The following is an 18,014-nucleotide window of genomic DNA, read 5'->3' on the forward strand; positions in this document are numbered from 1 at the left end:
TCATTGCCATCACGAGGATATCTCATATCTGCATGCCTGTATTCAACATTCTCACGTTTCCTTCTCATGATTTCCTGCATCTGGGTCTTCAAATCTCAGCCGTCCCTTCCTATTGCCACTCTCTATATATACGTACACGGTACATCTCCCCACTCCTTCATAAATTATGCCTCCACCTTTTTCACACTTCTCTCCATCTTCTTAATTCCTCCCCAAATCTCTCTCTCTCTCTCTTTCTCTCTCTATATATCTGCAGTAGGTCTGCTCCTGCTCATCACCTCCATCCATCCATCCATCCACTTCTTTAATTCTCCAATATAATGGCTTGCTTAAACATTTGCAAACAGGTTAGTGAATTCTCTCGTATATACTTTCCATGAAAATGTATACAAAATCTTGTGAAATGCTAATGCTACTCATCGTCATTTATATAAGATATGATCATCAGTTGTTTGAGCTAATTAACTAGCTTTAATTTATTCATCAGCTTCATATTCTATGCTAGCTTCCTCCTGTTACAGTACTGCTCTGGGAAAATATATAGCAAGTGTAGCATGCTGCATGAAGCTGGAGCTACCTCTAGAATGAAGCTTATATATATATATATATATATATATATTTTTTTTTTTTACTTTCTTTAACAATTTCTCACAAGTCATCTTATAGGCCATTGCTTATGTTTTTAAGGGTTTGATTATGATTTTTTTTTTCTTCTTTCTTTCTGTTGAGTTTCTTCAATATATAAATTAATTCTTACTTCAAACAAAAAAAAAAAAAATCAAGCAAAATATCTAAGAGACATTTTCAGCAGTACTCTTAGGCTTGGCTTCGAAATTAAGCCATATATATATTGCCAGTTCAGTGGTTGATAAAACAAAGATATTTAAGGTTCAAAGTTCATTTCTATATATATATAAATATATAAATATATAACTTGTCGATCACTTGATGTGTGAAGATATATATAGGTAGTTGATTGTTCCTCGTAAAGTACATGTCACATGATCCTCCTGACTTAATTTAATTTGTCTCACGTATATGTCATGGTGATTACAGAAATTATCGGATTCTACTTTTTTAGCCACCGACATTAATAGATTTTATTAATTTTGCACGGCCGTTTGTTTTTTGATTTAATTCTATACTTTGGACAAAAAAGAAAGTTGAGCAGCCGGGCTTATTATTATTATTATTATTATTATTATTATTATTGTTATTGTTATTGTTAAGTTTTTAAGATAAATGGTATTATAGTAAAGATTTTAAGTTTGGATTTTGTCTTTCTAATTTTAACTCTTTATTTTAATTAAATATTGTACGTGCTAAGTCTCATATATTAACCATATAGTAGTTTTAAAATAATTAACCAGAGATTTAACATGTATGACATTAGTTTTATAATTTGATCAAAGGTCACATGAATTAGGTCTGCAATTTTCAGCTAATTCTCAAATAACAATAATTTAATAATTTCAGCTAGCTAGTTCTGATAAAATTTTCTAACTTTTTACTAAGATCGAGTAGCTAGAAAAAGTAGTTGCTCATTGTTCAATAATTCATAAAGCTGAAAACAAAAGCTAAAATTTGCTGTTCAAATATTCAGATCAATCAATTGTCACTTGCATATCATATTCATCATGGGCTTATGTTATAGAGTTCATGTGTGACACTCCAGCCTGTCCGATGTGATTGCACAAGATGGCCTGGTTTGACTTATCTATATATATATATATATGGATCATCATGATTGAGTTCATCATGACAAACTATATACACATAAAAATCAAAATCAAAATTAGATGTTTGTGATGGTGACATACAGCAGTTTGTCCCAAAATTTTGGCCCGTTTCAAATTTCCTTTCCCCTTTTCTCTTCCTTGGGTTTTTTTTTTTTTTTTAATGATTAAAAAATAGGATTGATATGATATAAAGTTGAAATAATTTATATGAAAAAGTGAAAAAAAAAAAAAAATTGTATTGTAGTGAATTTTTTATTTAAAAAATAATAAAAAAGTGTTGATATAATATAAAAAATAAAAAAAAAATAAAAAGAATATTTTGAAATTGATGTTTTTTTAGAGAAGTGAAAAGAAGGGAAGGAGAGGGAAAATTTTGTATTGTTTTACAAAATTTGAAACCCTTTCTTTTGAGAATGTCTGTCCCAACACAATCAAGACTTCGTCTACTATTTACATTAACTATGTTAGCCGGTTAAAAAAAAAAAATTATTTAAAGTATGTCACGTTAATTGATTTAAAATAAATGTGGTAAATAAATATAAGCACATTGAACAGTAGCATTACCTTAAAAATTTATTAAAAAAACTCAACAAGATTAAAAAAAAAATCCGCAAGAAGGTGAAAAAGTCAAAGAGCAGCTTACACAAGCCGTGCCTATACAAGAACAAACATGAACAAACAAAATTTCAGAAAAAAAAAAAACGTAAGATCCCGCTAGAAAGTAATTAAGGAAAATTTCATTTAACCATCCTGAACTTTTATGACATTTGTAATTACTCCCAAAGTTTAGAAGCTCTCAATTTAGTATATAAATTCAATTTTTTGCAATGTCGACCTTTCGTTAGGGTTTGGAGTTAAATCAAACAGTAAAATGTGTGAAATGACTTTTATACCCCTAATATATATTTTTTTAATTTTTTATAAAAATCTAAATTTCACCTTAGAAAATAAAATTATAAAAATAACTTGTGGGTATTTTGGTAAATTTTTAGGCATCCGTTAGGATTGAATGAAAAATCTTAACAAATGGGTAACACTGCAAAAAATTAAAAGTTTGACACTATCAATGTTAAAACTCACGATTTTATTGGAGATATATATTCCTTTTTTCTATATATATATATATATATATATATATATATATATATATATTCTGGCTGGAATGTGAATTGTGAGTCAATTATATATATCACTGAAAGATAATTTATTGCGGTTGAACTTTCAGGGTGGCGTGGATGGAAAGGTGAAAAATGGGCGAGAGGTTTGCACACTTGATGGAACTGTTGATTGGCATGGCCGCCCCGCAATCCGACAGAGAACTGGTTCTTGGGTCGCTGCAATTTTGATCCTCGGTAATTATTTTCTACCCTTGACCTACAACAACATTAAAACAAAATAATATTTTACACTAGATCGAATATAACCCCCTTACAAATTTACGCGGTGGTTCATATGAGTGCCATTAAGTACTTAATAGTAAAAATTTAAAAACTATATTTACTTTTAATTAGCAGTTGTCTTACTCTTTATTATTGATGAGTAGTTTAGTTGCACTTTCATAATTTCTTTTGTAGACATCATGCCTCGAAAGGAATCAACAAGTACATATAATTGATCATTATATGTTTTCTATGTGGGCAATGAATCTCTATCTCTTTTTTTTTTTTTTTTTTTTTGGGTGGGTAATATATATTGATCATTAAGTAGGCCATTATTTGTCATAGAAAATTCCTTTTTTTAAAAAATAAAAAATAAATAAATAAATAATCAACAAGTACATATAATTCATGATTAAGCTTTATATATATATATATATATATATATATATATATATATATATATATATATAGCCAGCCCATTTCTTAATTTGTCACATAAATTAATTCCCTATTGTTTAATCACCGGTTAGTACTACTAACAACCCGATGAAGATTCTATATATATATAAAGCTGATCACCTTTTGTTTTTTGTTTTGTTTTTTTTGTTTTGGAATAAAATCATTCAGTGAATCAAGGGCTAGCTACGTTGGCATTCTTCGGAGTAGGAGTGAACTTGGTGTTGTTTTTGACGAGGGTGTTGGGTCAAGACAACGCCGAGGCAGCTAACAACGTTAGCAAATGGACTGGAACTGTTTACCTTTTCTCCCTCGTCGGTGCCTTCCTTAGTGAGTCTTACTTGGGAAGATACAAGACTTGTGCCATCTTCCAAGCAATCTTTGTCCTTGTAAGTTGCAAAAAAATATTCTAATGTGATGTAAAGATGTTAATAGTTTGAGTGTTTTGTGTTTTTAGTTGTTTTTTTAATGTGTTTTGTTTTGAAAAAGAGAAAATAAAATGGAAAATGACAAAGCCCCGTTTAATAACCCCTCTCCCCTCCCTTTATGGGGGAAATTTTTTTGTTGAATGAAAGTAAAAAGTGATTGATGTGATATAAAGTATAAATAATTTATATAAAAAAGTGAAAAAAATAAAAATAAAATAAAATTTGTATTGTAGTGGGTTTTTTTATTTAAATAATAATAAAAAATTATTGATGTGATATAAAAAGTAAAAAAGATTAAAAATGTTTTGAATTTGATTTTTTTGAGAGAAGTGAAAATAAGGGGAGGGGAGGGGGGTTATTAAACGGGGCCAAACAAAGCCTGGTCCTTTGGTAAAGAGTTTTGTTGATAATATTTTGTTTGAATGATTAGTAAAAAGTGAATGATATGATGTAAAGTAAAAATGAAGTTGAATATTTTGTGAGAGAAAAGTGAAGAAAGTTTGATAATAATTTTGAAAAAATGTGTTTTTTTTTTTTTTTAGAAGAAATGAAAATAAGGGAGAAGATGGTTGCTAGCTAAACGAGGCGGGTTTGTTTGATAAAACTTATTGAATGGTGCTCTTTGATTTTTTTTATTTTTTTTATTTTTTGTTTTGATGTCATATAAAGATTAAAGTAGTTTATAATGTTTTATGACTTGTGTTTTGAGTTGTTTTTTAATGGTTTTCTTTTTCCTAATAGTCTAATTTCAGTTTGTTAAATTATCATTTATTCCACAAACTTAAATTGATAATAATAATAATAATAATAATGAATTTAATTGTTTAGTTAATGCTTTAGTACACTCCCTTACGTATGTGTTCAGATTAAATCTCTCCCAACTAGTAAGTTGACCTAGCATATAAACTATTTAATTGAAATGGTGTATAAACTACATAGTCAATACTTGTACTCACGACCTTAATTTACTCAGATACTATGTTAAATCACCATTTATATCAATTACTAGTACGTAAATCTTTCGCATGCTTACGTGAATATATGTGATCATGCAGGGCCTAGTATCACTCTCCATATCGTCATACATATTCTTAATCAAGCCTAGTGGGTGTGGAAGTGATCATGTTCATTGTGGATCCCATTCAGGCTTTCATCTAGCACTGTTCTACCTCTCAATATACCTTGTTGCCTTGGGAAACGGAGGCTACCAACCAAACATAGCTACATTTGGAGCAGATCAGTTTGATGAAGAGGATTCTAGCGAAGGGTACTCTAAAATAGCATTCTTCAGCTACTTTTACTTGGCTTTGAACCTGGGATCTCTCTTTTCAAACACTATTTTGGGCTTTTTTGAGGATGGAGGGAACTGGGCACTAGGGTTTTGGGCATCAGCTATCTCTGCTGCTCTGGCATTGGTCTTGTTTCTTTGTGGCACCAAAAGGTACAGGCATTTCAAACCTCAAGGCAATCCCCTCTCTAGGTTTTGCCAAGTGCTGGTCGCTGCTTCAAGAAAATGGAAGGCTGAGATGATCCCAAGTGGAGAAGATTTGTTTGAGTTTCAAGAAAAGGATTATGCCAAGAATGGGGACAGAAAGATGCTTCACACTCAAGGCTTCAAGTAAGTTCATATCCTTTTTACTCATTTCATTAATTAAGCTTGGCAATTTTTTATACCACATTCGTGCGAATTCGACATGAATCCAAACGAAATTAATTAGGGAGGAAGAGTTTGATTCGTTTAATTAAATCAGTTAAATTAAAATTAACCTATATATATAGTCATATACTCACGTCTCAATTGGCATGAGTTAAACCTGACATGCAATATTTAATTAGGGTTGAAAATTTTTGACATAACTCAAGAACTTGGCACGAACTTAATACGAAATTGCGAGTTATGATTGATGAGTTTAGCATGTTTAATTAAATGGGTCGGATTATAATTGACTTATATATATTTTATATTCATACTTCGACACTACCCAAACCCGACACGTGAGCACAAATTGCCACCCTTATTTAGGAGGTTTTAGTGTTTGACTGGTTTTAGCTTGTTTGGGAGGTTTTAGTGTATTGAGTTGAGCTGCTTTTTGTGGCTGAGTTCCAGATTTTTCTGGAATTTGTTTGTATTCTGATTTGTTCTTAGTAAAGACAAACTTAAAAAAAAAAAAAAAAAAAAAAAAAAAAAAAAAAAAAAACAAAACAAAACAAAAAAAAACAAAACAAAACAAACAAACAAACAAAAACAAAAAGAAGAAAGAAAACTCCACTTGCCACACATGCTTTTTTATTACTTTTTCAATTATACCTTTCAATTTTAAAAAGTTCAATTTGGTGTATTTATCTTTCAGTTTTTTCAATTTCACCAGTCTGTTAGAATTTTTCATTAAATTCTTACGGATGGGTGTCAAAATGTCTAAAATACCCCTATTTTTTTTAGAAAGAAAAAAAAAATTGTAAGGATTTAGGCATTGGTCAAGATTTAATGGAATTTACAAAAATATCCATGCATGAATCTTTAATTTTTTATTTTTTTATTTTTAAAAAAAGCAGGAGTATTTTGAAAATTTTAACAAGATTTAACGGAAAATCCTAATGAAATTAAAAAAAAATGAAAAATGAATACACTAAATTGACATTTTTTAAAGTTTAAAAGTATAATTACAAAAGTAATGAAAAAACAGGGTGGTGAGTGAAGTTTTCTCAAAAAAAAAAAAAAAAAAAAAATCACGGCGCCTATCAATAATATAGGTATAATTAAGAAAAATGTTATTGTTATTAATTGATTGATATGCACCTAAGCCCTTGCTCACAGTAAGTTTGGGATATCATCTTATTAATATTTTTAGTTTTTTTTTTTCAACTCTATCTTTTAGTCTGATCTCTTTTTGAACCAAAATCATGCCTTTGTTACTGCTCGAATATTTTGAACTTTAGATTAAATTGTATTCACATTCACCCTCGATCATCAGATTCTTGGATAGAGCAGCAGCTATCACTTCGGAGGACTTCCACCAGATGGACAGGGAGACTTACAATCCATGGCATCTTTGCACCGTGACACAAGTTGAAGAAGTCAAATGCGTTTTAAGGCTCCTCCCAATCTGGCTATGCACGATTATGTACTCAGTAGTTTTCACTCAAATGGCGTCTCTCTTTGTGGAACAAGGTGCTGCCATGAAGACCACCATTGCCAAGTTCCACATTCCCCCAGCAAGCATGTCTAGCTTTGACATTCTCAGTGTCACAGCTTTCATTTTCATTTACAGACGGGTTCTCGACCCTCTTCTTGCCAGGTGGAAGAAGAGTGGTAAAGGATTCACCGAGCTTGAGAGGATGGGAGTTGGCCTTGTTATAGCAATATTGGCGATGATTGCAGCTGGGCTTGTAGAGTCTTTCAGGTTGTTAAATTATCACTTATCTCAACAACTAATTATAAAAAAAAAAAAATGATACATTTAATCATTTAATTTATATTCTAACACTCGTTCTCACGTGTGGATTAGGGCTGTACAGGCGGTGGCGGTTAGCGGTTATTGTCTCTGATCACTAACCGCACCGCTTTAGGAGGTTAGCAGTCTAGAGCAGATGGTTATCAACAGTCCTCACTGTCGGTTAACAGTTATTTATGCTCAAATTGCACCGCGATGACCGTCTGTGAAGTATGGGCCTATTTTGGTGTTTTGAGCCCTTTTTTTTTTTTTGCCTCTTTTTTAGGCAGGTGTTAACGGTTTTGGGCATGTTTTAGTGTTTTGTGAAACCGTATACCAAAACAACGTCATTTTGCTATACTATACTATAGATATATATAAAGGGTAGGTCGAGGCGTTTAATTAACTACCTCCGCCTACCCTACCACGGCTAACCGCACTGCTTTAGGCGGTTAGTTGGAAAAAGCTAACCGTCACCCACGCGGTTACACGTTTAGGACCGTTTGTACAGTTCTAGCATGGGTTCAAAGCCCTCTTTAATAAATGAAACCCAATATGTAAAACATTTAATTGAAATTAGAGGTGAATCAAGAGAGACAACATTCGAATTCAAAACCTCTGCTTTGATACTATGTTAAATCACCACTTATCTCAAGAGCTTAAATTAATAATAATTGATGAATTTACTCATTTAGTTTATATTCACGTGCAGGTTAGACCATGCAACAATGGAGTGCCCCAACTGTGAAGGTTCGAGTTCTTTGAGCATCTTTTGGCAAATTCCACAGTACGTACTTATTGGAGCATCTGAGGTCTTCATGTACGTTGCTCAGCTAGAATTCTTCAATGGGCAGGCTCCCGACGGGTTAAAGAGCTTCGGAAGTGCCCTTTACATGCTATCCATATCGCTGGGAAACTATGTGAGCAGTTTGCTGGTGACAATTGTCATGAAAATCTCTGCCAGAGATGGTTCGCCGGGTTGGATTCCCAGCGACCTTAACAAAGGTCATCTAGACAGGTTCTTCTTCCTCTTGGCAGCTTTGACAGCAGCTGATCTCATTGTCTACATCATATGTGCCAAGTGGTATAAGTATATCAAGTTTGAAGGAAAGAGTGGAGACAACAATGGCGGCAACGACCACATTAATGATCAGCTCAGAGTTATATGATCATCAGCTATATATGGCAATTAATTGCTATGTTTTGGTAATATTTCCAAAGCACAACTGGATGGGAGAGAGATTTGTGCGATGAGACTAGAGAAATGCCTAGATTTTTCATTTCTTTGAGTTGAGCACAGGATATTCTCAGAATTAGATTGACATCACTACAAAAGAACTAGTTTTTAGTGACCTACATTTAGTGGCGTTTTTTGTCGTCTGACACGTCACTAAATGTTAGTGACCTGTAATTAGTGCCGTTTTTGCCACGCCACTAATCAGTTCGTCACTAATTCTCGGAACAGACACGCCGCTAAATTAGTATTATACGTAAATTCTCATGTAAACTTTTTATGTAAGTTCCTATCCTATGTGCGGTGAAATAATTAGTGATTGTCACCACAGTTTGCAATATGTATCTTATGTCACATTATATGGGTAAAAATAAATAAATAAAAACAAAATTTGACACGTAAATTTAAATATTTATTGATTGTCATCACAGTTTGTAACAAAACTTGTAATAAAAATCGGATTAGAGAAATTTCTTTCAACTTAATCCGTTAAGTTAATGTGTCTAAAATGAAGTGAGACATACATTTTTAATTCTTAGATGCATTTGTAGTATTGTATGTGATTCTCAAAGGCATTTGGGTGGGAGAAATTTTCTTCACCTTATTTGAAGAAAAACTTTGTCCTACGAATATTTTATGCTTTCTTTCTTTCTCTCTTTGTTCTTTTTCTATATATCTATGAAGATTCTAGATTTATACCCCAAGTTGTTAAACACCCAATTACCAAGCCAAATATCAAACTAATTTCAGTGATCAAAACCAAAATCCAAGAAAACAGTAAAACAATTAATAAAAAGAGATCAACTATAGAAGAATTATATTTTACTTATAAAGCTTTTATAACTTTGAAGACCCAATCTTATAACCACGGTAAACGACTCGATCACCTCCTACCATAGTGATTCTAAAACCTTTAGCCTTCTTTTATATGGATCACTTTCATGCATGAACTTCGTCCACTTCAAACCATAATTATGGTGGCTGCAGGCTTTTTTCTGTGGTCTGATTGGCAAAGAATAAACTAGGAAAAGTTTATGATGTATTTATGCTTAAGAACTAATGATAAACTTCTCTCACAACAATGGAATATTAACCCTCCAAGTATACGAAAGTCTTATAAAATAGGACAAAACATAACTTTTTAAGCCGAGTCGACAAGGTTTTTATGATTTGCCGCAATCTAGTACATATGAACCAAATTAAGTTTGGTTTGAACCAAGTCTAGGGTTTCACAATTCGACGTGCCATTCGAACAGGCCTTAACCTGGGCCTCAATTGGACATCTCTGAGGCTCTCTCATTCGAGCAACATTTGAACGATTTGTGAATGGGTTTCTTTGGAAGTCTGTTTAACCCTCTGTTCGATTAGGATGTGATTAGGACTGCGAACGAAGCAATTTGGAACTCGACTTATTTTTACTTAAAAACATATTTTGATAATTTATATTTTTAAGAGTATTTTATATTTGAATTTGATCCCTAAAGTTTTTGTTTTTACATGAAAAAACAGAAAGTGAAATTTTTTAACAAAAGCCCATGTTTTTAATAAACATGTGTTAAGCCTATGTTTTGATCAATCCGAGGTCTGAACGGCCGTTGTCGATGGTTCTTAGAGACCACCCCGACACAATCGAAATCTTTGGAAATTCTCCACGCTGCCAATTCCCTTCACCACCATGTGGAGGAGGAGCTCACTGAGTCTCTCTTCCAAACTCCTCCACTCAAACCCTTGCAACCCTCTCGTTTCCACCTCATACGGCGTCGTTCGGACGCCGATCCCTATCCCTCACCTCTACTCCGCGTCTTCGGAATCGTTCAACCTAGGGTTTCCGAAGCCCGATGGGACCGTCGATCTCTCGTCCGTGGCCGTCGGATCGGTGGCTAGGGTTCGCCAAGTCGCCGACCTCGCTCGCCATTACTCACGCTGCTACTGGGAGCTCTCCAAGGCTCGGCTCAGGTACTGATTCCTCAAATTTTTCCATTTTTGTTGTTTCCGAATGGTTTTCCCGAGTTTCAGTTATGGAGTCCGTTTGGCGTGCGAGTTCGTAGGAAAAAAGAAGCGTTTTTAAACAAAATCGCGAAAAGTGTTTGATTTAGGATTGTGTTTTTAAAAACGTGGCGCTTTAAAAATGTACAAAAATTTATGTTTTCAAATCACAGGCCTTGGAAAATTGGTATATATATTTTGATTTTTTTTTGAATCTTGTTGTCCTTAGATCTGGAAATGGATGTGCATGTGTAGGAGTAGGAAATGGAGTTGTAGAATGAGTATTGGAGCTGAATTGTGGTATTTCTTTGGTGGTTATTTGTGTGATGGTGTACTTTGTAATTTTTTGGGTGGTTTGGTAAATTTCTTATTTTTGCCCTCCCCCTGGAGGAAAGTAGGGGTTGAAACTTTAGTGGAGGTCCTTTATTAAGAGTTGTGCTTGAAATTGAGTGTGGATCTTATGGTTTGTAATCAAATTCAAACCATAGAAGTAACACCATCATCTTGGATATGATTTTTAAGGTAGAGTTTAATTTGAATTAAGAGATGTATTGAGTTGTAATCTCGAGAGTGAAAATGGCGGTGGATTGATGCGTTGTCCGGCTACTAAAGGCTTTCTTTTGTCTACTCAGGCTGGGCTTCAAAAGCCAGCTCCTATAGCCTGACCCTGCATCATGCCACAATGGGTTGGGAAACTCATTTCCATAGATTTACTATGAACCTTAGCTTCTGAGAAGATTCACCCCTAACTAAGCTCTTGTGGTGCTGGGGTTGTATAAAGAGTTCTGACACAGAGAAACTCATAAATGCATGCATGCATACATGTGAAATTTGAATACATTATGTTGCATGCAGAACGCCTCTTCCTTTTTTGGGATTTATTTATGTTGACATTTGAACTCATATTTAGGAACTTGTGTCTTACTATCTTCTATCTCCTTTCCAGCATGCTAGTAGTCGCGACTTCTGGGACTGGATTTGTTCTTGGGAGTGGAAGTGCAATTGATTTTACTGGCCTTTGTTGGACTTGCGCTGGTACCATGATGGTTGCAGCATCTGCTAGCTCGTTAAATCAGGTTCAGTCTTAGAGATGTGTTTATTCTTTTTTAGTTAAAATAGACTCTTGATCCGTAAAATTTAGACACATGTTCGAATTTCATCTCTGGAATTTAATTTAATTTAATTTAATTTAATTTATTTATTTATTTATTTATTTATTTAATTTTTTTTTTTTTTTTTTTTTTTATCCCTAAACAAGTTGAAAGGAGCAATGTCATCTTTGCATCCTCAGCTGTTGTAGAGATTGCAAATGTGGAACATGTAGGGTGGATGTGGCACATTGGAAAGTTGACATGGCTTGCATTTTTTGTTATGACGGATGAATGGAAATATGATATTTCGCCTTTATAAATTTTTCATGATCAGAATTGGAACAAGGACGAAATTCAAAATTGTGTCAAATTTTCAGGGACCATAGCCTTTTTTTTTTTTTCTTGGTTCCTTCTTTGCTTCTTATCATTCATTTTGCTATGAAATATTGCATAGATTAACTTTGTCCCTTAAGGTTTGAGAGCTCAAAGATATAGAAACCCTTGAAGAAAGTCACAAACATGGGACATATATATTCATATATGAAGAAAGGAATGTAGTAAAATGACTAAAAAAAACAGGGCAATGTAGTAAAATGACTAAAAAGAGCTTGAATTCAAATGATTGGTGATCTGGGGAACTTTCCATGAATAAGAAGATTAAGTTATGTACTTTCTGTCACCCTCATTTCTTTTAGGGTGGAAGCACTATTTGACTTGTTTCTATGTTCTTAATATTTTTGTTTCTTATTGAAGAAAGGAAGATACCTAGGCATTCATATCTAGGGATTTGGAGAAATCACATCTATATGAGAAGGTAATGACAATAAATGTAACAACTTGGAAGGTTGGTACGGCATATATGCAAATGGTAAATTTGATATGATTGCCTCACAATGTAGACCTGTAACCTAAAGCAATTATTCCAGCCGAATAAAACCATTCTCAAGTATTGAATCAAATTTAATAAGCCAAAAGGTAATGAAAAACCTTATAGTTCCATGAATCAAAGTTGGAGCACCTGATTAAGAAGGGAAAATTGCCCCAAAATTCCCTGAGTTTTACCCATGTGACAAATTAGGGCATGGGTTTCTAATTTTTACAATTAAAGGTTTGAGTTTTGGCCTTGTAACAAATAAGTCATTTTGTCATATTTTCCATCCAACTTTTAATGGAAGACTTGCCAATTGTCATCTTCTTCACATCAAACCAATAAAAACGTGTCACATGTTTCCATATCCATGTCACTATACCACAGACAATTATGCCCATTGTTTTCAAAGAAAAAAAAAAGATAAAAAAGAAAAGAAAAAGAGAGGGTGTCGATGGGCGTTGGGGGGGTGGAGATCCACTCTCGCAAGCTGGGCCTAGGCGGAGCCACCCTCACCCACACCCCTTTGTGATGGTGGAGCCACCCCCGGCCTTTGCGGGATGGAGGGTGCACTTGAGGGCAGTGGATCTCCACCCTCTCTTATTCCTTTCCTTTTAAATTTTTTTTGGGCCTAATTATTTATATGTCATGGTGGCACGGATATGAATACATGTGGCATGTTTTTATTGGTCTGACATGGAGATGACAAGTCTTCCATCAAAAGTTGGATTGAAAATATGACGGAAGGATTTATTTGTTATAAGGCTAAGAGTTTGGTTTTTTAGAGTCTTATTTGTCAAAGGGGAATTAGAGACTTTTGAGACAATTCCCAAAATAGGAAGTTATTAAGAATAAATTTTATTAAAATTGTAAGGTCATGTATCCATGTCTTTGTTTCGAGGGATTTGGGTTCATACTTCATAGGTAAAGCAAAATATTTTCTGGTTGTCAAAATTGAAGTGGATAGTGTAATAACCCAATATAATAAGAAAGAAACAAGAAAAGAGTTAGTCCATTAAGACAGTGTTAGAAGGAGGCAGCTTATTATTATTTTCTAGGGAAAAGGTGGGTTTTCCTTTTCAAGTTTTAAGTTGGTGAATCTTTCAGTGAACATATTTTTTTCCACTACATCAGTGAACATATTTTCTGATTCCGTTATTTTATTTTTTATTTTTATTTTTTTTTACTTTGGCTGTGTTAATTTAAAAGGTGAGAATAACTACAGAACAGAAGGGATGAAAAAAAATACAACATTGAAGTATGAAAATCACTGGAATGGTGAGAATTCAAATCTAAGTAATGTGGAGAATGTACTTGTTGCTTCCTTGAGTTGGTAGGTATTGTTTAAGCGATCTTGAGTTGCTTAATCTTGTTGCCGTTTTTGATTGCTGATACCATTTTTTTCTTTTGACAAGCTGGCTAGTTTGACTTGAAATTTCTCTCTAATGAATCATATTCTCTTAGGTATTTGAGATAAACAATGATGCCAAAATGAAGAGAACAAGGAAAAGACCACTACCTTCAGGGCGCATTACCATACCCCATGCAGTCACCTGGGCATCTTCCGTTGGTGTAGCTGGCACTGCTTTATTGGCAAGCAAGGTGACCAGATAAATTCGCTCACCCCTTTTGGTGTATTAAGTTTGATAGTTAAATTATGAATTCCTGTCTCTGAGAGACTAATGTTGCTGCTTCTATGACAAGGCTGTCGCAGGCTAATATGTTGGCAGCTGGGCTGGCAGCATCCAATCTGATTCTTTATGCATTTGTATATACTCCCTTGAAGCAGATCCACCCAGTCAATACATGGGTTGGCGCTGTTGTTGGTGCCATTCCACCACTTCTTGGGTAATACGTCCTTTATATATCTTTTTGCTTTTGTTTTATTTTTTTTTTGGGCACGTTTTCTGATTGGAAGATTTTCCTTAGTGGATTTGTCTGTGCACAGTTTTCTCAATAATATAGTATGTTGATAAAACTCTCTCTCTCTCTCTCTCTCTCTCTCTCTCTCTCTCTCTCTCTCATACACATACTTTTTTGTAAATATACTGATTCTCATTTAAAATGGAATAGTCCCCCTTATTAAAAGGTAACTCTTCCTTTTCTTTTGTCCAATGTTACTTTATTTCATCGACTTTCAAACTGGACTTAAACTGAAAAAGAAAAGAGAACTCATAAGAAAATCGTGGAGGGGAGTGAAGGGTGTGATTTAGTTCAAGATATGATGTAGATTTGGTTACAATATTGATTAAATGATTAAATTCATAATTTCTTACAAGTTTAAGCATTTGAGACAAATGATAAATTAATATGATATCAGAACAGATGACTTAATTTTGAACCCTGAATTTACAGTTTACCATCCATTTCAGTTTAACATTTTACGTGTTGGCCTCACTTGTTAAGAAGGAACTTGAGCCTACACGTAAACGGAGTGCCAAAATATTAATTAAACGATTAAATTCATCTTTTTTTATCAGCTTAAACTTTGAGATAATTGGTGATTTAATAGATTTCTCGATCTTCCCTTGTAAGACTCACATCTTGATGATCGAATGGCCTGACGAAGAAGTTGGATTCCATCTGAAGTCATTGCTGGACTTTTGTTGCTGAAAGTGATGTGTCAAGTGTTCCTTCTTGAGAAGGGGAATTGTTGGCAGCATAGCTATGTGCTAAATATTAGATTAAAGTGCAGTTTCACTGTATATAATTGCTATAATGTTGAGCGTGTCTTGAGTTGAATACTTGTTTTTGGTCTGGCCATAGTTCTGTATTCACATGTTGACCTATTAATATTGCAGGATTTGTAAACTTTTCTTGTTTGTGATGATGAATTAATGAACTCTTAACTTTGTATGGGGGGTTAAGTAATTAAGTGCTTACAAATTATGTATTCACTCAAAGTTGGTCATCATAATGGTAAGGAATTATGTCAAACTTTTGATTTTAGATATCTATATATAGAGATATTAAATTGCATTCTCTTTTAAATAATTGAAAGAGGTCGATTTGATTGAAACTAAATGTTATCTTAGGTTGATCATACTTAAACTGGCTGCATACTTACAGGGTTTTGATGCAGTAGTGATTATCGATGCATGCAGGCTTATGTGTTTCCGCATTGGGTTTTCAGGTGGGCTGCAGCTTCTGGCCAGGTTTCACTCAATGGGTTGATTCTTCCAGCTGCACTCTATTTCTGGCAGATACCGCATTTCATGGCTCTTGCTTACATGTGCCGCAATGATTATGCTGCTGGAGGGTATGTGCATGTGCTGTCACTGTAACTATTAATGTGTGAAATTAACTGGTGACTCCCCAGTTCCTCACCAGTTTTCTAGTAAAATCCAAACTCAGACACTGGTTTTGGGTAACTAGATCAAGGGTAATGCTTGGGTGAAGCAAATTTCCGGAATTCATCCGGAAATTTTACTTCTCCGTAGCACTGCTCCTAGATCAATCTAGGGAAATTGTTCTGGGATGTAAGATTACCTGTTCGTCGTTTGGCTGAATTGGGCTGGGTTGGTACATATCTGAAGATTTGGCCTGTTGACATTATCACAAGAGTCATGTGCTTATTGGTATAATTTATTTTGAATACAGTTTTTTAATATACTAATTTTGTATTAAGTTACTTATCAAAAAATTTTGTATTAAGTTTGGGTTTGGGAGGTGTCTTTCTAGTTGATTGTCTATATATCGTATAAGGTAAGTGGGACCCCGTGCATGCACCTTGGGGTCTTCAATGCATTTCACCTGGCCTTTTCTATTGTACTCATTATTCATCATTTGATGCATATTCAGGTTTAGGATGTTCTCCCTTGCTGATGCTTCTGGTCGGAGAACTGCCTTGGTGGCTTTAAGGAACTCCCTATATTTGATCCCTTTGGGGTACTTAGCCTATGATTGTGAGTTCCATTCTCCAAAAGCCTTCCTTTTCTTTTTTTTTTGTTAACTGGGAATTCTTGCTAAGATAGTGTGCCACTGCCTTTCAATGGTATTAAAGACTGATTTCCTTTGGGAAAAAGATTACTTTTGTTTCTCTCTAGTTCTCTCATGCCAGAGATTATGGGTTGTTAAGTTTTCAAAATCTGTGCCCTTATCTTTCTTTCCAAGTTTCAATTTGAAAGTTGCGAGACTCAGCTTGTTTTGTTGGTTTTCCTCATTTATTTTTATTTGCCTTTTCATAATTTTCTCTAGGTGTGACGATTGTTTTTATAACATCCTCGGTATCTTTTTGCAGTATTTGTGTCGTGGTTTTCTTACAAGTAGCCTGGTTGTTGGATACATCATCCAGTGACCTCTTCTTCTCTCCCAAACTCTGAGCCCCAATGACCTTATGAAATCTATATCAACCATCAGAGTTTGTAAACTTAAATAAAAGGATGTGGAAACAAATTGTCACCGTCATTAACAGCATGAATGCTTGTATGTTATGTAGTTTCCTTCCGTTGACCAATTTTTGTATCATTGATATTTCACGCTGCAAGCATTTTTTCGTCTTTTAATACTAAGTGGTTTGCAGACTTCGTCTCATTTCTCATTTACCTTACTGAATTGTCTGCAGGGGGTGTGACTTCTGGGTGGTTTTGTCTTGAATCATCAGTCCTTACTCTTGCAATAAGTTATGCGGCATTTTCATTCTATAGAGACCGAACTTCACAAAAAGCTAGGAGGATGTTTCATGCTAGTCTTCTGTATCTTCCTGTATTCATGTCGGGGCTTCTTCTTCACCGTCTTCCAGATAACCAACAGTGTGTCCAAGAAGACAATGCAGAGAGGATTGCTGAGCTCTCATCTTCCTTGGGAACTCTAGCAGAAGAGAGTGAAATCCGCGACGACCAGAAGGACACGGTGATGCGTTCCACAGCCGGCAAAAAAGCCCGCCCGCCCGTTGCATATGCCTCCGTTGCACCATTTCCTTTTCTGCCTGCTCCATTGTACACAGCTCCTTGATTTATTGTGCATCTAGATTTTTGTATTACATTACATAATAAGAAGGTAGAAAGAGGTTACCCTGTAAAATTTTGTCAATTATTTTTGGGTAAACCCTCCAAAATTCCGACTGGTTTTGTTTTATTTTATATTGGTTTTGGTGTTTGTACTCTTCAGCATTGAAATTTGAGCAAGTATTTTTACTTGGAATAAAATGTGAATGAAGCATTGTTCTTGATTTGGTTAGAACAATGTTGAAGCTTTCATCTTTTTCGTTTGAAAGTTCAAACATTGATTGAGAATAGTAATGATATTTGAAAGAAAAAATAGCTAATACTAAGAATGCTACAGAAAGAGGGCAAAGGGTAAAGCAGAAAAGAGGGAGAATGAACAGTGTTTATTTTTGGGTCGTTCAATCCTAGTTTGATGTAATTTTCCTTTTCACTTATTTAATAATATATTATTTATTA

The 18,014-nt window shown here is 34.3% G+C and overlaps 2 protein-coding genes across 2 annotated transcripts; both read left to right on the top strand.

The window, feature by feature from the left end:
• Positions 1 to 154: 154 nt before the first annotated feature.
• On the top strand, positions 155 to 9,082 carry LOC133880305 (protein NRT1/ PTR FAMILY 7.3-like). The gene is made up of 6 exons (XM_062319245.1): positions 155 to 347; positions 2,965 to 3,091; positions 3,746 to 3,963; positions 5,058 to 5,620; positions 6,975 to 7,403; positions 8,146 to 9,082. The coding sequence occupies exons 1-6, from the start codon at positions 321 to 323 to the stop codon at positions 8,600 to 8,602; spliced, it is 1,821 nt and encodes a 606-aa protein (XP_062175229.1). The 5' UTR covers positions 155 to 320; the 3' UTR covers positions 8,603 to 9,082.
• A 1,032-nt stretch (positions 9,083 to 10,114) lies between these two features.
• On the top strand, positions 10,115 to 17,796 carry LOC133880270 (protoheme IX farnesyltransferase, mitochondrial-like). The gene is made up of 7 exons (XM_062319189.1): positions 10,115 to 10,623; positions 11,600 to 11,729; positions 14,077 to 14,214; positions 14,327 to 14,460; positions 15,746 to 15,871; positions 16,414 to 16,517; positions 17,177 to 17,796. The coding sequence occupies exons 1-7, from the start codon at positions 10,343 to 10,345 to the stop codon at positions 17,563 to 17,565; spliced, it is 1,302 nt and encodes a 433-aa protein (XP_062175173.1). The 5' UTR covers positions 10,115 to 10,342; the 3' UTR covers positions 17,566 to 17,796.
• Positions 17,797 to 18,014: the final 218 nt, after the last annotated feature.

This window comes from Alnus glutinosa, chromosome 10 (assembly GCF_958979055.1).
Source record: "Alnus glutinosa chromosome 10, dhAlnGlut1.1, whole genome shotgun sequence".
Taxonomy (NCBI): Eukaryota; Viridiplantae; Streptophyta; class Magnoliopsida; order Fagales; family Betulaceae; genus Alnus; species Alnus glutinosa.

Bases quoted from the DNA above. Each gene is read 5' to 3' on its own strand.
- LOC133880305 (XM_062319245.1), top strand. From the start codon at position 321: ATGGCTTGCTTAAACATTTGCAAACAG. The intron at 348-2,964 runs GTTAGTGAATTC...TTGAACTTTCAG, and splicing joins GCTTAAACATTTGCAAACAG to GGTGGCGTGGATGGAAAGGT. The intron at 7,404-8,145 runs GTTGTTAAATTA...ATTCACGTGCAG, and splicing joins GGGCTTGTAGAGTCTTTCAG to GTTAGACCATGCAACAATGG.
- LOC133880270 (XM_062319189.1), top strand. From the start codon at position 10,343: ATGTGGAGGAGGAGCTCACTGAGTCTCTCTTCCAAACTCCTCCACTCA. The intron at 14,215-14,326 runs GTGACCAGATAA...AGGCTGTCGCAG, and splicing joins CTGCTTTATTGGCAAGCAAG to GCTAATATGTTGGCAGCTGG. The intron at 16,518-17,176 runs GTGAGTTCCATT...AATTGTCTGCAG, and splicing joins GGGGTACTTAGCCTATGATT to GGGGTGTGACTTCTGGGTGG.